This window comes from Notolabrus celidotus, chromosome 5 (genome assembly GCF_009762535.1).
Source record: "Notolabrus celidotus isolate fNotCel1 chromosome 5, fNotCel1.pri, whole genome shotgun sequence".
Lineage (NCBI taxonomy): Eukaryota > Metazoa > Chordata > Actinopteri > Labriformes > Labridae > Notolabrus > Notolabrus celidotus.
The window spans coordinates 19,783,591-19,803,158 of NC_048276.1; the positions used below are offsets into that span (position 1 = coordinate 19,783,591).

At 40.3% G+C, this 19,568-nt stretch overlaps 1 protein-coding gene across 1 annotated transcript in view; it reads right to left on the reverse strand.

Annotated features, from left to right (window-relative positions):
• Positions 1–382: 382 nt before the first annotated feature.
• Positions 383–19,568, reverse strand: part of LOC117813225 (RIMS-binding protein 2) — a 77,867-nt gene continuing 58,681 nt past the window's right edge. Inside the window, 12 exon segments of the mRNA XM_034684349.1 lie at positions 383–2,263; positions 2,821–2,940; positions 4,036–4,107; positions 4,197–4,309; positions 8,109–8,277; positions 8,387–8,529; positions 11,309–11,408; positions 13,772–13,927; positions 15,356–15,748; positions 16,037–16,269; positions 16,272–16,512; positions 16,671–16,822. Coding sequence (XP_034540240.1) covers positions 1,922–2,263; positions 2,821–2,940; positions 4,036–4,107; positions 4,197–4,309; positions 8,109–8,277; positions 8,387–8,529; positions 11,309–11,408; positions 13,772–13,927; positions 15,356–15,748; positions 16,037–16,269; positions 16,272–16,512; positions 16,671–16,822 — 2,234 coding nt within the window. The 3' untranslated portion in view covers positions 383–1,921.

The following is a 19,568-nucleotide window of genomic DNA, read 5'->3' on the forward strand; positions in this document are numbered from 1 at the left end:
ATTGTCTGAATAAATACAAACACATTCAGAATTCCTTTCTGGAAAAAAGGGGAGTCTCTCGGCTCCGGGAGAGGCGCGTCTCATTGCTAAAGTGGGGAACTGTTGTATTTTCACAGCATCTAGTGTGGCTGAATCTGATTGAAAGTAAACTGTAGGTATTTAGAGTTTTATTTGACTTCATGAAGTTCGATTATACCAAATAATGCCCCCTTTTTGTTATTCAACAAGTCACTTGGCTTCAAATAATCTTATTTACAGAGGTGGGCAGTCTGAAGGTCAATATTGTACGGTTATATTTGGAGAAATTGTAAAAAATAAATAATATTGATATGTAGCTTAGACTTGAGTCAGTTAACCAGGGTAGTTTAATGCAAATAAACCAGTATTATAGCAGCAATGTTATATTATGTAGGAATGGCTGTGGTGATGGGGCCCACTCAGATATCTTTTCAGGATGGCCCAGAATTCCTGGCGACGCCCCTGAGCATCAAAACAAACGAGTGAGACTTAGTGTTACCATTGATAAATTGCACACAGGTGCTGCTAACAGCTAGCTTAGCATACTTTTAGCTGTGCCAATTTGCTAATGGCGCATGTTGTTGCTGACAGCTTGCTCACCAAATTCAGTCCAACATGCTCCTCAATTAGTAACTTAATGTCCAAATCTTATCATCAAATGAAGATGAATTAAGGAAGCAACAATATCATTATTTTGAGTTGTTGTTTTGTCTTGTTTTTATATTCTGTCTTTGTTGTCAGTGTATTTTTTGTCTGTCGTTTATTTGCACTTGCACTGCTTTGCACCTGCCATGTGAGAAACTAAATTTCGTTCAGCTGTACACAAGCTATCCAGATGAATGACAATAAAGTTTGAGTTGAGTTGTATAATCATCAGTTTCTGTCTCATCTGCAGACAGAAAAACATGCAGAACACCTAACACTACACCAGCTCAGGTCTCTGTATCTCACTCCTATAAACATGTCGTATTGAGTCCTCATGCCGGATGTGACGGCTGCCACAAACATCAAGAGTTCCCATTTAAGTCTCTAAAAGGCCTCTGTTTCAGTATCACCAGTGGACTAGGTGGCTTCACCTACACACACACAAACACACTCAACTGTCACACTTTCACACCCTAAACACAGTCACGCCTTCACATTCTTTACATTAACTGTATGCTCCACAGCCTCCTCTGTTCACCTCTAATCTAGATCAGATCTAACTCAACATATCAAAGTGGATGATGATGACTGTCTCTGACAGCTCTACGTGACTAACCTCCTGCCCTGATGTCCCTTCATGCAATGTGGCCATGATTAGGACAGGAGTCTGATACAAATAAATAACTGTACAAAGTATTGTATAAATACCATTATAGACGAGAACACATGAGAGGAACGGGGGGACAGATTCTTAAAAAAGACATCCACTCAGGATGGTTAGTGCATTTGTTTTCAGTCCAGAGGAAGAGATGTTTGGGTAAATAAAGTGGCACCAGTACATGAACGTTAAAGCTAATGTTTCATTAGCCGTGTCTTCTGTTTGATATCTTTCTCTGACATACTGCTCTACATTAACCTGATCCACTGGAGTTAATACTTCATTAAGCATGAAAGTCTCTACTGAGTTAAGAGTTTGCAAATGCTTGATTAATTAGGAAGTATTCAGGTAATATATGGGTGAGTTTGCACACTTCAACATGCTTTAATGCATGCTCTGGGGTTGTAGTAAGCTGCGTCTTTGTGTTTAAGATTCTCTAAAATTAACAGGTCTAGCAGGTGCTCAAAGGCAAATGTTTTAAATCTAAAGCATTATCAGATCTGACAGCCGCTAACTGCTCTGACTACCATCTGAGACTTACAGTGACGATAGAAAAGTGCTTTCAATATGACGCAAGTACTTGGAATCCGGTGCCTCCACTCAGTCTTTCTTGCTGGATCCCAGCTTTTTGAACAGCCTCTTGCCTTTGGAGAAGAAGCCTTTTTTCTTCTTGCCTTGAGCAGAGCAGTCAGTCTGTGTCGGGTTGTCTGCTGGGAGGAGGGGTGATGAAGGGCAGCAGGCCTCAGCTGCAGCTGGACCTGGGAGAGCTGGCCCTGGAGCTGGGTCCGGGTCTGACATACTTGAAGTGAGGGTTGCCAGTTTGGGGGGTAGATCTGTGCTTTCTGTTGAGTCAGGGAAAGGAGGATCTGTTTCAGGGGGCAGAGTCTCATCGAGTAGGGAGGGCCCAGGATCCGGTGGCTCTGAGGATGATGAGCAGGTCCCCTTTGGAGGAAAAGTACAGATTTTAGAACAGGCATGATGAATACGTCGCTCAGTCTACGGCTATGATAAGATATCTTAATCTTCTTTATGACAAAAGGGAACCACAAGAACACACAGGAAGGAGGAGGCAGTGGATATGAGATCTAAACTTCTTTAACAACCGTTAACTAAAACCATAAACTGAAGGGAAATGCTTGATCCTACTCAGAGAAGGTGTGCAGAACCACACTGAGGGTGACCGAGGAGGAAGAGTGTAAGCGTGGACTGAACAAAGGAAGATCATTTTAAACACTGAGTGCTAATATTTCTATGAAAAAAACACTTACGATCAATTCTCAAAGTGTACAGTTCGTTTTTGTTTCTGCAAAAGGCCATGCAGGAAATAGTGGAGCAAAAGAAATGTGACAGGACAGAGTTAAATAAATAGAACAGAAAACAATGCAGAGAGACTTTCTGATGCCAATGTTGTGTTAGAAATGACATACAGTGAAAGATGTGGCCCCCACACTATGATCAGTACTGTACTGCATGCTGGACAGACAGAAAACCTGAGCTACCTGTGGCTCTTTCTTGGGTTCTGGTGCAGGCGGAGCAGAGGGGGGTTCTGCTGGAGCCTCCTCTGGTATGGCCTGCAGGAAGTTGGAGGGGACTAAACCTCTTTGTCCATTTAAGTCTCCCTGAAAGAGAAATAAGACACATTCAGACATAATTTAACCTTTATCCTGAAATTAATTAGCTAAGAATACAGTAACAAATCAAGCCATACCCAGTTTCAGAGACAAATAATAAAAAGAAATAGGATCTGAAATAATGCCTCTACTCAGGAATAGATGAACGATATCACGGATTTCTCAAGTAATTAAAATATTTTATCTTCGAAGGCTTCAGGTTTTCAAACAGATGACTTTGCTGCTTTTATTGGTTTAATATTGACTGAATATTTTGGGGATAAGTGACAAAGCAAAACCGTCATAGACCATTAGGGATCATGCCCAGATACACAATCCGGAGATCTCTGGGGATCTTGTAACACAGAATATCTTCCAAAGACTGAATAACACTATCACAGAATGTTTTCAATTTTACACACAACCATAAAATATGTGAGTGATTACAACATATCATTTTTAATTTCATTTTTGTAGTTTTCACATTATTCTATTGGTACCACTCAATAAGTCGACATCAGTAAACTGGATATAAATCAAACTACAACCCTTCTTATCTATATTTAACTTGTTGCTTTCCTTAACCCCTTGTGTATTTGTATTTTATTCTATAAAATTAGAGTAACTTCCTTTTTTTCACTTTACCTCTTTATTTTATTTGTACAGAATATGTCTTCTTATTCTTTATGCATATATTTCATCCTGTTAGCTTTGGATTAGTTTTTCTACTACTGTATGTTTTGTGCTCTTGTATAGTTTCAATGTATTTTCCATCAGGAGACTATAAGGTCTTATTTCATTTGATTCAATGTTATAAATGAAGAGTTCATTTGCAAAACCAGTGAACTCACGTTTGAAATATTAAAAAAATGTTTCAAAAAACATTTTTTTTTCTAATACTAGCTTTTGCTATGATCAATCAACTGAGGTTGGGTGGCTTTGACTAAGTCAAAATGACTTTACTAATCAGAGATATTTTGAAAATGTAACTTTATCAGGAATCTATATTGAAAAGAAATATGTTTTTTTTTATTTATAAAAACGGAGTTATCTGTTTTTGCAAATGAAGTCTGAAATGTAGATGTTATGTTGTAAAATGCTTACGTAGAAGAAACCATCTTCATCCATGTCTCCAAAAACATGTATGATGTCTCCTGCACTGAAGGTCAGCTCAGCCTGAACCAGTGATAAGAAATCAGGGAGAAAATGAGCGAAGAGACCACAGAAGTGACACTGCATCATAAAACACATGTTTACTTTCTGACCTCGATGTCAGTGTTGGGGGAGCTCTCCCGTGGATCGTAATCAAAGATGGCGACCATCCTACGAGCTCCTGGCGTGGGGTTTCCCACAGCAGGGGCAGCAGTCTGGCTGGGATCTGTCAGTCAAACAGAGAGAGGAAAAACATGAAGTCACATGACATCCTGATAATTCAAGGAGTGACACCTCTGTGCAGTTCCAGTCAGCTCATCTGCATGCAGCTTGCCATGTCTGCGCGGGGAACTCACTCAGCAACATGCTCAACTGAAGTAGAGTCACACCACTGCAGACAAACACTTGAAAATAAAACATCAGGTGACAATAACCAGAGTTAAGATTGTTATCTTCAAAGATCAATCAGAGCAAACATATGCAGGGGGGGTTGAGATTGTATCAAAGTCTTTGCAAAGCTGTTAGTCAAAGAGAGGGGGGAAGAAAATCATCAGATGAGAAAAGGATGAACTGTGAAATGAAAAGATGAGTTAGGAGGAGGGACTGCTTGACATGCACAACTGGGTGAATGAAGAACTTAAAAAGAATCATCTGTATTCCCCCGAATAATCAAACAGTCTCTGGTGAGGATGAATGAAGATGAACCCTGTTGTTATTCACAGCTAGACCATAGTCACATGGTGGCCATCTTCTCTAATTAAAAACATAATCTCTTACTAAATCTGAAACATTGTTGATTCTTTAGTAACAGGACAGACCACAGATCATTAACTACAGAGCAACTTCTGACTGAATTTCAAGTTAAACTACACTGATGACTAATTGGCCACTAATCAAACACTTCCTAGTTAACATTACTGTTGAGTAACGTCGACATTTCTCAAATGGGGTCATATAAATTTAGAATCAGGGCCGGCCCGTGGCGTAGGCAATATAGGCAAACGCTAGGGGCGCCAGCCATCCATAGCAGGCGCCGCTAAATGAGTGAGGAAGAAAATTTGAAGATAATAGGATAAATAATATTGTTTTATCTAATATAATTTTGGATTAAATTGCGGAATTATCCTGCACTCTACCTGGCAGTGCTCTAAACTTCAGCGGTTTTGGAAGGGAGTGTGTGATACCATATCTAGCATTTATAATGAAATTCTTCCATTGGATTCAGAGATGTGTTTGCTGGGCAACCTTACTAATTTTAATTTCAAAGATAGCTATGCTATCAAGCTCATACAAATCTTGCTGATCATTGCCAAAAAAATGCACTGCCTTAAAATGGAAATCAAATGTGGACATTCCTGTCGGACTCTGGCTCTCTGAAATTAATAAATGTGTTCCGCTAGAGAAGATAACTTACAGCCTGAGAAATAGGAGTAAAACATTTTATAAGATATGGCAACCCTATCTGGACTACATGGAAAACTTGCCATCTCACATGATTGACTGTGCCACTGTATAACAAAATCATATTGAGAATGTCTTGAAGATTCATTTCTGTCTCTCGTCTATTTTTGTAATTTCTTTTTTTTTCTATTGATTTTAATCGTTATTTTGGAACTACCTATTGCCTGTATTTTGACTGTAATATTAACTCTTCTCATACAGTAGGCTTCCTTCTCTTCCTTTATGTCCTTTGTATAAGTCTATTTTCTGTAAACTAGTTAAATTTGAAAAGCAAAATAAAATATTCAAAAAAATAAATTGCGGAATTATGCCAGTAAACATTTAAAAGCTTGTGATTCACTTTTGGTTTTTAAAACTTCACTTTTTTTGCTTTGTTTTTGTTGTTGTTCCTTACACTTTGGAAGCTGTTAGATTAACTAGATAGAAAATACAGGCTAAGCTTAAATCATAGTTTGCGTCTGCCTATTCAGTCATCACTTATTACATGACTGTTGCTTTGTTGAAAGTGTCTGCACTGTGAAAATGATTGTGTTATATAATGACTGAATACATTTTACTACTATTACATCTGCATTTTGAAATTGTATAATTATTTTCCTGCTAAATATCAGTGTTATTACCATTTTATTAATGTTCTTTTAGAGGTTATTTTATATTAAAAGAAAGGAAACCTGTAAAACATAAAGCTGGATGTCAGTTGTCTTTAAGTGTATATGTGATGTGATTGTTGGAGTTGGTTACAATACAAGGGGCACCAGTTAAAATCTTGCCTAGGTCACCAAGTCAGTTAGGGCCGGCTCTGTTTAGAATGAATCTATGCCTTTGCCTAAGTATAGTCTCACAGGAGCTCATTGGTTTGACATTTGGGGAATTTTCTCCTCCTCTTCTATTTGCTGATCAATAAGAAAGCTGATTCAGAAAGCATGATTGTCAGATCTCTTATAAGTCATTACATCAGCATTTCAGCTTCCCACCCCGAGCAGATTTCACTGGAAAACAGCAGCCATGTGAATATGGTGGATTAAAACAATGAGGTCACAGGATGGTAACTTAATGCACAGTTTGTGAGTAAAAGTCATGCCGTCCTCCAGCAGACTTTGAAGAGACACTCTATAGTCATGCAGATGCAAACAGAAGGTCCAACACTAACTACGAACCTTGGCTGGAGGAGTCCAAACTCTCCTCCCAGAGCGCTGCAGACTCCACTGTTGGAGAGGAGGTGTGGAGGGAAAAGCATACGCACAATAACTTAATGATATGTGAATAGTCCAGTCTGAGGATAAAGTATGTCTCAGTTAACACCCACACACACAGTCAAAGATGGAGATCAGAGGGGACAGATGCTTCAACAAGTGAACTTTGAGTGATCATGTAATGCATTTTTGACACTGAAGCAGAATTGTGCCAATTTTATTTCAAAAGTTATATCAGTTAATTTGCAAAATAAGGCTGAATTCTGCTGCTGTGTCTGCAATGTATTACATAAGTATCCAATGAGAGCAGACAGGACTGGCTCAGTCTTAATGTATATGCTTTGTAACATTCATGAAGCTGCTGCAGAGGCCTTTACATCTGAATCACACAAAGGATGATCTGTGAGAAGCGTGTGGAGCCCTCAAGACCTGAAATACAAAGTTTCTCCCAAAGGCTTGTATAATAGAATGTGAAAGTGCTGTAGAGTACTGCTCACAGCTCACAGTGGGAATATCATTATTATTAATATTTGGAAAATGTCAGAATTCATTAATACAGCAGCTGACCTAAATATCCCCTCTGGTCTGAGTGAAGAGCAGCAACTGAAAGAGCAGAAGCTTAATTAAAGAAAGAGAAGCAAACCAGAGAGGAGAATAAAGGAGGGAGGTGAGAGGCCGCAATCTGCAGCGAGACACACCTTTCTTGGATCGTCTCGGTTTCGGCGGTGGGACAGGGCGACGCGGAAGCTGTGCATGTGTGCGAGTGCCTTTATGGAGTTTTAGAAAGGAAAACCAAAAAAAAATTGAAACCAAAAAGAAACACAGAGATGGAATATTTTTGAGAGAAGCAGACCAGACAAAGAAGACAATGAGAAGCCAGTGTAGAGCCATTAAACAAAACCAAAAAGACAACCAGTGAGCAGCAGACATAGCAGTGAGAACACGTGGAAGTGAAAAGGTTAAACCATCTTGTATACCGCTCTGGGTGTAAAGCAGGAAACAGTAGCAAAGTGTGACTCGCCACAGGCAAACACTTTGACTCAAGTTTATGTTTTTAGACACCTGCATGAAAACGTAGTGAGTAACTGAGGATGTGTAGATGGTTAAGATTCTCTTTAAGGCAACACAGTGAACAAGAATCCATATAAATGTTCTGAAGTGCACTGTCAACAGGTCACAGTATGTCTGTTTACAATGCTGGATAAGTCAAAGAGAATAACATTTAAAAAATTACACTGTTGGTCTGGATTCTGCAAGACTTTGGCTGCTATTTTCATTCATCACTTAAACTTAAACAGCAGTGATCTTGTGAGTAACACATCGAATTGTACGCTTTTGATAAGCACTTAGTCTTAGAGTCGTTCAACACACCTATCTTCTCCATGGAGGCAGCTGTGGACAGGAAGCCCTGCTGCAGCAGCTGCTGCCGCGTCTCCTCATCCTCCACTTGGATCTCAGACACCATGTTGCACGGCACAAAGCCCAGACGACCAGCAGACTCCCCTCGGTAGAACCCGTCTGGATCTTTATCTCCGAACACCTGAACAGAGGAGAGTACAAAATGTAATTCATGTGTCACACACTTGAACCTTAAAATGTGTGTTTGTTAAAGTTATAAAAGTCATGTCTGAGGCTGTTGTGAGACGTACTTTGATGATCTGTCCTTCAGAAAAGGGCAGCTCTTCCTCAGCAGCATCAGGATTGGGTGACATAGTGGTGGGATCATAGGAGAAGAGGGCCACAAAGATGCGAATGTCGCTGTCTGCTTTTATCTTTGCTGAATCGACACCCCCTGCAGACAAACACACAAACAGGTACAATATTCAATATGCCATTTGTACCCTCTGATACAGGATTGAGAAATTCAAACAATGTCTGCACTTGGCTGACCTTTTCTATCTGTAAAGTGTTTCTAGATAACTTCAGCAATGATTTAGCAGCTTGGAAATAAAAATGCGTTGATTGATTTGTATTCCTTAATTTTAAAGCTTTGCCTTTTTGTTGCATGGAGATACTCGTTCTCATCTGTTGCTCAATCTATACGTTGCCTCATTTGAATTGCATGCAGCTAGTTCAATGATTGATAGTCACTGCCTGATGCAAATGTGTACAGCACTGTTAAATGTTGTCCTGTTTTGTCTGCATGTGTCTTCCTTAACATTTCCTCATTGCTGCTTCCTGATTATCTTGCTCCATGTATTTTATGTCCATGGACACTTTCTCAAAGACTGTCATATCATGTCCTTATGTAACTTTTAGTTATTTTAATCGTGTGGTGCTATTTGTACTTTTCTTTTCTTCTCTTTTTTGTTTGTTCTCCCTGAAAGCTGCAGGTCTGCTCCAACTCTCACCTCTTTTAAATCAAAGACTAAGACCTTTTTATTTGCCACTGCCTTCCTATCTTAGCTTATTTTAACTCAATTTAACTTAATTTTATTTTTAACATATTTCTAATTTTCCTTTTCTTTTCTGTTTTATTATATTTGTCATTTTAATTGTGTTCTTTTATGCTTGTCTGAATGTTTCCAATGCTTTTAATGTTTTAATGTAAAGCACATTGAGTTGCCCTGGTGTAAGAAATGCGCTACACAAATAAAGTTGCCTTGCCTTGTTTGTTTGTTTGTTTGTTAGTTTGTGTTTAGGTTTCTCCTCTCCCTTCTTATTTTGATCTTATTTTACTCTACTCTTTATCTTTGTTTAATCTTGATCTTTTTAGAGAGCCTTTTAACATCTGGCAATGGACTACGGATGTAAACTAGCCTTTTGGCTAATTCTGGCATATTTCAGAAGTGTTAATTAATATGCATGGTCCTTTTAAATAATAAATAATAAATAATAAATAATAAATAATAATAAAATCAGTTACCCTTTGAAAGTGTTTCTCAAGAAATACATTCTTATACATTTAAACATAAACATCAGTAAGTCATCAAGTGAGCCTTTTAATATGTTGTATAAAATTACATTTGACACCTTTTTATGAGTGACCAAAGATTAAGATAGTTTTCTGATTTTGCCCACTGAATGTTAACAAAGTAAAAATTCTTTAGGAGTAGGCATAATAATATTTAAATATCACATTAAATAAATCTGATGTCTCCAGAGTTAGATGTTTGCATTTGCGGGTGTAGTAAAATGTCTGAATATGAGATATTGGCAACAATGCAACCCCTAATGCATCTTCTTTGTAAGCTTTTCCTTTCTTTTTTTCTTTGCATTTTTCAAGTTTATTACATACAGTTAGTCAAATGAAGAAAAAAACCCAAAACAAGACAGATGGATAAAGTAATATACAACAACCAATGAAAAGGATAATAATAATATTAAATAAAAGCTAAATAATAATAATTAATTTTCAGTAAGATTGCAAATTACTTTCAAATAGCTTTTCCTTTCATGCAACGTTTTTTTCCCCTTCTTCATCTTCTTCTTTCCTTTTGTGACCGTGTGAAAATTCAAACTCAGTTCGATTCAATATCACACAACTTCTATATTTGCACACAAGTCATGCAGAGCTTGCAACAAGCTGCCCCTCCCCCCTGCCTGCAAACTGCAGAGCAGCTATGAACAGCGTTTGCAGAGCACAGGCATGTCCTTAAAAGAGGTAATCAAGCTAAACCACTGATCCTTAGATTAGTGAGCTGTTTGACAAACGGGCACTCCTTCATGACCTAAAGCAACAAGCCACAGCGAGAGCAGCATTCAAGCCGCTCTTTAACAAAGGTTGGAGGAAATTTGTAAACAGCATATGAGCAAACTTCAAAAAGAGTTTCAAAATAAATATAGGTGCCAAGTCACGGATCACACAACACAGACTTTGAAATAGAACTGGGCCTGAAGCACAGGAGATAAAAGGCACAACACCACCGTGGCTCAAAGCTTTTGTCTGTTTGACACTTAGTAACAAATCTGAGAGCTGCAGTGAGACTTTTAGCGGCAGAAAAGAGACGTGCTCTCTATCTTATTAGGGAGAATCAGCCGATCTGTGGCAAGAGTCACAGGCAGCATACTTTCACATCCTCACTGATATTCTAGTAGATAGGACTGAACTTCTCCCTGCATCCTTCCTCTATCTGGACATGTACACATTCATGTGTGCTGTTAACCGTGCCCCATCTCATCTACAAGAATGGTCAGATTTACTAAATTGATAATGCAGCTTGTGTCATCGCAACAACGGCTGAGCAGAAAAGAAGAGAGAGAAAGAGAAGACGTGGCGGTAGGGGAAGAGGGAAGCTCACAGGTCCGCTCTTTAGGCCGCTTGTTTGCTGGCTAATCGAGGTTACTATTTTAATGTCTGTCACTTCCTCCTGTCATGACAAGCCACTTTGGGTTAAGCCTGTTCTCAGCTTAGCAGGCTCTCTCTCACTTCACCACTGCAGCTCCCGCACCTCCCCCTCCCCTCCTACACAAGGTGCTAATCTGACTACCATCATGTGAAAGACTTGCCAACAGAAAGCAGAGGTGTGTCAGAGGGATATCTCATCCTGCCACCGCATCTTTCAGATAGGAGAGGGACTGAAATCAAGAGAGGGGAAACAGGAAGATAAAAAAGGGAAACAATGTCTGACCTTTAGGTTGCCTGGCCTGCGAGCATGCTGGTTTAGAAGAGAGCTCAGTCTGGGCTCCCCACGATGGACCTGCCTCAGCTGGGGGCATTTGGCCGGGCTCCTGCTGGAAAAGAAAAGAGGCATCAAGAAAAACTCAATACAGAATACAACTACCAATAGTGAGGAAGGGACACCTGGGTTAAAAAAAAAGAGCAGCATATGCTACTGTTCATTTTTTTTCTGATCAGCATTCATTAACCTCTGCTTGATAAATCTTGTATCCAGTTTTACTCGTTTTACTCCCAGGACGGCTTCTCTTTTATATTAAAAAAATCCTCCAGATTTTTAGACTTCTTTGCAACTTTTTCAGATCATATTTGACATCATAGTACAAGCAGCTGGATGTGTTTTATGTTGATAAAAACACCTACTTTTTTGTGCATTTTACATATGGACTAAATTGCTGGGCTTTATATTCAGACTTTTCATGTAACACACGTGTATGTACCTCTGGTGGCCAATCCATTACCAAACATCTCTGCCACAAAGGAATGCAAATTTACTGATGCTATGTTAGGAAGCTCAAATCATGTCACAAAGTATTATAAGAATCAAAAAGTTACAGGGCTGCTATTTTCCTGCATGGTCTTGCTCCAAGCTATATAGCAGACCTTTTAATACCCTATGAGCCGACACGTACTTTGAGATCATCGGGCAGAGGTTTACTGTGCATTCCAAATACTAAAATGAAAACAAAAGGGACAGGGCGTTCGCAGTGAGGGGTCCAACACTCTAGAACCATCTGCCGAGGAGATCAGGTCTGCTGAGTCAGTGAGCTCTTTGAAATCCTTCTGAAAACATACTTTTATGAGAGCCTTCCCGGATTTTCTCTGAATTTTATTTCATTTTAACCGCCTTAACAAATATTTTTTGAAATCATTTTATTCCTTTAGAGTTATTTTAGGGGAATTTTATGTCTTTTAAAATATGTTTTATGTCTTTATCTTGACTTGTGTGTTTTTATGATCTGCCTGTTTTATTTTGCAGCCCATGTAAAGCACTTTGTAACCTGGTTTTGAAAGGTGCTCTACAAATACAATTATTATTATTATTATCATTATTAAACATAGGTGGATGATGAACTGGTTAAATTAATTTACAGTACTGTGTCTGCCTCACACCAGCAAACTCTGTCAGAAAGTGTGCAACCTGACCTCCCTTTGTCCGCTGCAGTGATGATGATGATAGAAAAAGTCATTTCTCTCCTTGGTACTCAGGGGGGTGACACCCACAGCACTACAGGGAAACTAAAGGAGAGGACTCAGGAGAAAAAACTGGCTGACTGTTTACCGGCAGATCTGCCTTCAGGCCTCGGCGGTGAGGAGGTCTGCAGGGCTCCACATGAGCCCCCTCTATCCACCACTCAGAGCTCATCTGCTCCACCACCACCTCCCCAGAAGGGTACTCTGAAGGTTCAAGGTTGTCATCCGTGCCGTACTCCACGTCAATCTCCACCTCGTGACCGACAGGTGACCTCACAGTGCGTACTGTTTTGCTGACCGGGTAGGGTCTTGGCGGGGTAGGACCATAGCCAGGGTTGGCTGACGGAGCGACAGCCATTTGACTCCTGAGCATGGCCTCCCTCCTAAGGCGGTCCCCTAGCCCTCTGAGCAGTGCTTTGCTGGTGGGGGTCAGCTGGGTAGGACCATGGGCTGAGACCCTCCTGCTGGATTGACCCTCGTATAAATTCATGTCTTCTTCTCCGGGATAACTGATGGTGTCCACTGTGTCTGCATAGCGCACCCTGTGCTGTGTCTTGGGTTTGACCTGCACGGGTCCCTGCCTGAGTGTAGGCTCTTTGGTCAGAGATCTGGGATCCCTGTTGAAGTGGTGATGGGGAGGGGGAGCATGTGGGTGTGGGTTAGGGTGATGTGGGTGATGCTGGGGGTTGTGGTGGATGTATTCTAGGTCTCTGGGGTGAGGGTGGCCTGTTTTGGGCCGAGGCTGACAGTGGTGGGTCAAAGGCTCTTCATGACAGCTATCTTCTTCTTCTGTCACCTCGGGGATGCTGAACAGCAGCTTGTGGGGAATCTGAGGAGGCAACTTGAGGATCCTTTCAAGAACATCCTCATCACTATCTGGAGTGTGCAACTTGCGTGACTACAACGGCCACATTTCAAAGCAAGCAAGAGGGGGTATGGTGAGGGTGGGGTGAGGAATCACATTGTTTGATGAAAATAAGGGAAGCGCAGACAACACAGACGACAACAGGGCCATGCAAAGGAAAGAGAAAAGAAAGAGGAAGAAAAACAAAATCTCAATCAAGCATGATAAAAAAACAGGACAGAAGAAAAAAAGAAGTGAGATCTCAACCATGCAAGACAACTGAAAGAAGCAAACTGTTTAGAGAAACAGCTCACACAGAGCATGTGTAAATGTGGGTGAGTATGACAGCAAAACTCAAAGATCACAAACTTCTTTTACCCTGCAAGCTGCGACAGTGTAGCCCCTGCCCTGCACTGCTCCGAGGTGGTCAGAGTACAGGTCCTCCTCCTCTTCCTCCAGGATGTCGGACAGATCTGAGCGGCTATTGTCCGCATTGTAGTCACTGGGAGGCTCACCAAGCCCTTTGCTGTAATTCTGAAATAAAACATCAACACTTTCAAACAAACTATCAGATGACAATGTGCCTTCAACTTGGATCAGTTAAACAATAACAATGTAAAATAGTGTCCAACTAATCAGTCCAACCAGAGTAGTTCAGGTAACATAGATTTCCTTGTTGATACAACTAGATGTAAGTATGGCCCCTGCACAAATGCACAGGAAACCCCTTATAGTCACTGGAGTGACCAACCTTTACAATGCCATGTGCTGCAGAGAGACACTCGGTTTGGATTAATGTTTTAATACTTTTCTGCATGCAGTGCAGAAGCTAAGTGTTTACCAAAAGAGAAATGTTCAATGTGTGATATTTGTAGACTTTTTCAATACTTAGTTTCTGTTTTGATACCGACATAGTTATTATATAGTGAGAGCACTCTTCTGTTATTCTGCTTACAGTGTTGTAAGCTAAGTGTTTACTTCTGGATCAATATTGAACATATGGCAGTTGCCATATTAATACATTTTTCATGATAGCATTCTGATGCCAAGTCAAATTCATACAAAAAAGCTATTGTCAGTTTTGACATTGAATAAAGTATTTTGAATGTTGTCCCATGTTGAGAAATATTTTATAGCATTTATTGAAAATTGAGGCTTAGGTTATTTTAAGAAATTACTAGTACTTGTTTTTTTAATGAACGTAATGTTACAAGTAAGATGAACAAGTAAGGAAAAAAGTAACCTGGCTGCCTTAAAAAGATAAGTTGATTTTAACAAAACACTTTGTTGAGCTAACATTTTAGACATGTTTGCAGAAATATTAATTATAAATTGATCCAACAAGATGCTTAGTTCAGGCAAGTTACATGTTCATGTTTTTACAACTTAATATATCTGTAGATACATGTTGATCTAATTCGTTTTTTCATGTTGTTTCTACTAAGATTTAGGTTTGTAAAACTTAGAATTGCTTGTTAGTCTCACTAAAAAGGCTTTGTCACTCCTACTAATAAAACTAAGTTTAAGGAACTAAGACAAAAGTGGAAACAACTTAAATTTCTTGGCTTGCTGAACTTAACATTTTAAGGCAGCCAGGTTACAAATTATCTTAAGTTGAACTAACTTGTTTTTTCTGGCAGTGTGTTGTCAGTTGCTGGGATGATCTAGTATGTATCACTTTATGACTAAGGTTGGATCAGTTCACTGATTGATGAATGTTGTTGCATTTCTTTAGATCAGAATAGATGAAGACGTCTCTAGCAGAATAAGTCTGAGCTTACTTTTACAGTATGAGGATCATCACATTATTAAAAACCCTATGAAGAGATCAACCAAACATCCTGACACCTCTGAATCCTTTAAGTGCACACATTCAAACTGACCACACTCAGCTACACCTAAATGCTACATTTCTGCATTAAGGGTAAATTATACTGTTAGCGTCAAAACACTGGGGCTGACCTGCTGCCTCCTGGAGTACTCTGGCTGCTGGTCCTGCCTTAAGAACTCCTCGATGGACACCAGGCGGGTGTTCTCTCTCTCCTCCTCTGTCTCTGAGTCCAGCGGTGAAACAGGGGGTCTTAGGAGGTTGATTTCCTGAGGGTTAAGTAGGTCTGTGATGGGGGCTTTAGGTGGAGTTGGGATGCGCTCAGGAGTCCCAAGCTTGGCACTAGGGTCCTCTTCAATGAACTCTGTGATGGATGGAAAAGGACGGATTGTTCCGGGGCTGTCGGTGTCTCTGCGCTGATCTGGCACCATTGCTGGTGCTGCTGCCACTGCTGCTGAAGGTGCAGGAGCTGGTGCTGCAACTGGACATGGTGGAGGCGCTGAGGTGATAGGGGAGGCCACGTGAACCTGAGAACAAGAAAGACAGTCAGTGAAGTATTATGTTGCACAATTGTTGATAAGAACAACTTTACACTATTTTCCTTAGCTCTGATACTTCTGTCAATCAACACATGAACACACCGGAAAGACTTTCTATAAATAGCCTTTACATTTCAATTAACACCACTAGTTTATTTTTGAGTGTCTTCTCCGTTCTCTTTTGTCCGCAGAGCATCATAAGTCTGGCCTACAATTTAAAACCTCTGATCTAATGATAAACACACTCTCTGTCCTAGATAAAGAAGACGAGCATACCACAGGATTAATGGTGGAGGCTACTGGTAATGTGGCCTCACACGCAGCCAAGGCAGCAGCAGAACATGGGTTGGCCCAGGCCCTCACGTATGAGGCAGATAGGAGACGATCTTCTGACTGGAGAGCATGAGGAGGGTTGGCAGCAGCTTCCACCAAGAGGCCAGAGAAGTGAGAGTCTGATGGCAAAGAGGTGGGCAGCACAGAGACTTTGGCAGCAGAGTTCCCGTAGGACGTGGAGGAGGAAGGTTACTACAACCGGAAGGGGTGCAGGGTGTGGCTGGCACGACTGGGGTGATGACAGCTGGACCTGACATGATGGCAGCCAGCTTGGAGGGCACATTGACAGGCAAAGAGTCACAGGATTCCCCATGGGCGGACATGGTACGAACGGTGAGGTCCCTAGCTGTCTGCAGGGACTGGATCTGAGAGGGGCCCAGCAGAGCACTGCCAGCTGTAGGGGAAGACACCTCCAGCACCTTTGACAGGAGAACAACAGATAGATTTATTTGCCCACATCTCAAGGGCATACAAATGTTTACCATTTCCACAAAGTCATATACAGATTAATTCAAACTTCAACACACTGCTCAGTTAACAGGGATGTTAAAATACCGAGAAAACACCAAGGCCTTGCCTTTTTCCTGTCAGCATATATCGTGTATCCAGTTACACGGACTCCGTTGGAGGTCCCAGCAGCATCTATAGTGACCGGCAGCCAGCTGATGAGGGCGATCCCTGGAGAGGGGCCGTGCTCCAGTTGAACGTCCAGAGGAGCATCAGGGGGGCCTGCAGGGACCCAAGGCATCACACCACAGCCAGGGAGAAGCAGAAGTTATAGAGATGTTTGATAAGAATCAAGTGACTGAACCATAGTGTGATAGGAAACATTCATTACAATGGGTACATCACTCTACTAGGAAATACCACTACCTAATACTCTACAGTAGAATTTAGAAATTTATAAACCATGTACCTGAGTTTCCAGACAGTTGGCATGAAACTTTGAAGCAAGTTTGAACAATTATTTTGTGAAATCAACTCAAATCTAGATTGACACTCATCACAAGTAGTATGCACCTTACAGCCTGAAGGGTTATTCATTGAAGAGGGTATGTTATTATCTGGGAGGAGCAGGAAGGGAGTATGTCACCTCAATTTAACAAACATCTTAAGGGTTTAAAAAATGAATAACCACAAACATAGCTACAGATCACTCTGAACCTCCTTAGTTACACAGAATTCTGAGCCTTCATGTCGGCCCTCTTATTCTTGTACAATGTATAACAGGCATTGTGGAAAATATCAAGCAAAATAAATATTTCACTTCAAGACAATAAAAGAAATACCTTCTCCTCACAATAACAAAACACAGAATTGTTTGGTAGAAATATTAAATCAGTATCTGATCAAATCTGTATGTGTGGTATCTGTCATGTCATACATTCATGTTGTGTATTTTACTTTACTTGGATGTGGCTATTGAATATTCAAACCTCCTGTTATGTTGCGGGTCAAATTGACCCATTTTAAAGTTAAAAAACCTAAAAAAAAAATGTTAAAAGTATTTTTTCGCTTTGAAACTTATTCTGCTTGGCTTAATTAGTGTGAACAACATAGAAAATGAAAATGGTTCATTTCACATATTTGCAACCCCCCCTGCATGTTTATATTACATAGATAATGTTCGTGGGTCAATTTGACCCGACAGTCAAAGTGGAGGCTAAAAGGGGTCAGAATTGTTAAATAATATTAAATGTTTCTTTGCAACTGTGTGACATATTTCACCCCAATCCATTACCAATGTACATAAAAAAGTTTTAACATGAATTTTAATGAAAAACAAGTGAATTATCCTCATTGAACCATGATCTGTGAGAATTAAAGAACACCAATGCACTAAATATTGATTTAAATGGTTAGTAATGGAGTTAATAATGAGATTTAAAAAATGTTGATTGGGAATTTTTTGGGTTCTGACACTTTGGAATCATTAAATATGCCCTGGGTCAAGTTGACCGAGGAACATTATTGTTGTCCCTAAGAAACGAACATAGCAGGAGGGTTAATAAAGGACAAGCAGGTTGAGCCATCTCATATTCAAAAATCATGTCTATATTGTAAACACAGATACAGCTGAATATTGAATATCTGAATTTAGACTGCAGGATGCAACACTTCAGTAGTTCTTCAAAGTCAGAGACTGTTGCCCAACAGTTCAATATCTCAGAGAAGATCTGGGAAGACCTAGCAGTGGGCTACTAGTCATTGTGTATGTAGAAAAATTGAGGTTATAAGTTTCCTTTTTTGAAAATAAAAAACTAAACTTGGTATCCTTAAAGAGTTTGGGGCCAAATACATTTTCAGAAATGGAACCCTGATGGAGACAATGGTAGCTCTTTCTGCTAACACATGATCAAATCCCCTGAACTTCACTGGATATCATAAAAGAAGGTGATGTCCACCCATAGACTGTATAAAATATGGACGTAGGATCTGTGACGTCACCCATCTGTTTCTGAAGCGCTGTTGCTGCCAATCGTTGGCGGGGGACATATTGCTGCTGTCGAGCTAGCGTGAGATAAAGAGGCGGGCTTTGAGCCTCCTAGCCAACAGCTACAGTGTTCCCGCCTGTCAATCAAGTCAGCTGTGCCTCTCATTGGAAGACTTGTAATCTCAATATCTTTGAAATTGTCGCGTTAGAAAAAAATTCACCCCGGTACAGTGTGAGCCGATCTAGAAATGAGCTATCCAGACTACATTCATATTTTGTACCAGGCTGTAAACATGTTTATTTCTGCTGTAAAGATCAGCTTTTCTGAATTGGTGTGTATGTGGTTTCCGGTACTTCCGGAGCCAGCCTCAAGTGGATCCTCGATGAACTGCAGTTTTTAGCACTTCCGCATTGGACTCATATTTTTAGACAGGAGGCTGCTGCTTGTGCCTACCTCTATGTTTGCATAGTCAGTGATACCCTACACAACATTGACTGTTAAAGTGAATAGTTTATGGTGAGTTCAGTGACAGTGTGACGAAATCACATTATCTGAGAACTTCGCTAGAATCTGTGAAAACAAAAATGTCCCTGTGCAACCAGCGTAAACAGATTTGATTCAGAAGTATGTCAACTTATCATTTTTGAAACCCCTGTGTCTGTCAAAAAGGAAAAGATAAACTGACTCACTCAACAATGTCAGTCTTTGGTTAGCCAATTCTTCTAACTAGGCCAGTTTGTTTTTTTGATGTGTCCCAACTACAAACTTCCTGTAGTCTTCCTCAGAGGAGTCACGTGATGCTGCGGTGACTTGTCTCTTAGCTGTTTTACAGTCATCCTACCTGAAGTGACAGACTGAGGAAGACTGCAGGAAGTTTGCAGTCGAAACATGTCAAAGTAAAAAAGAAAACCACTGGCCTAGTTAAAAGAACTGTCTAAATATACAGTATACATTGTCAGACTAGATGTACCTTGTGGGACGAAGGTCAGTCTATCTTGGTGCTACTTCTCCTTAGCTTGTTAGCTTTTTTGGGGGAGAAA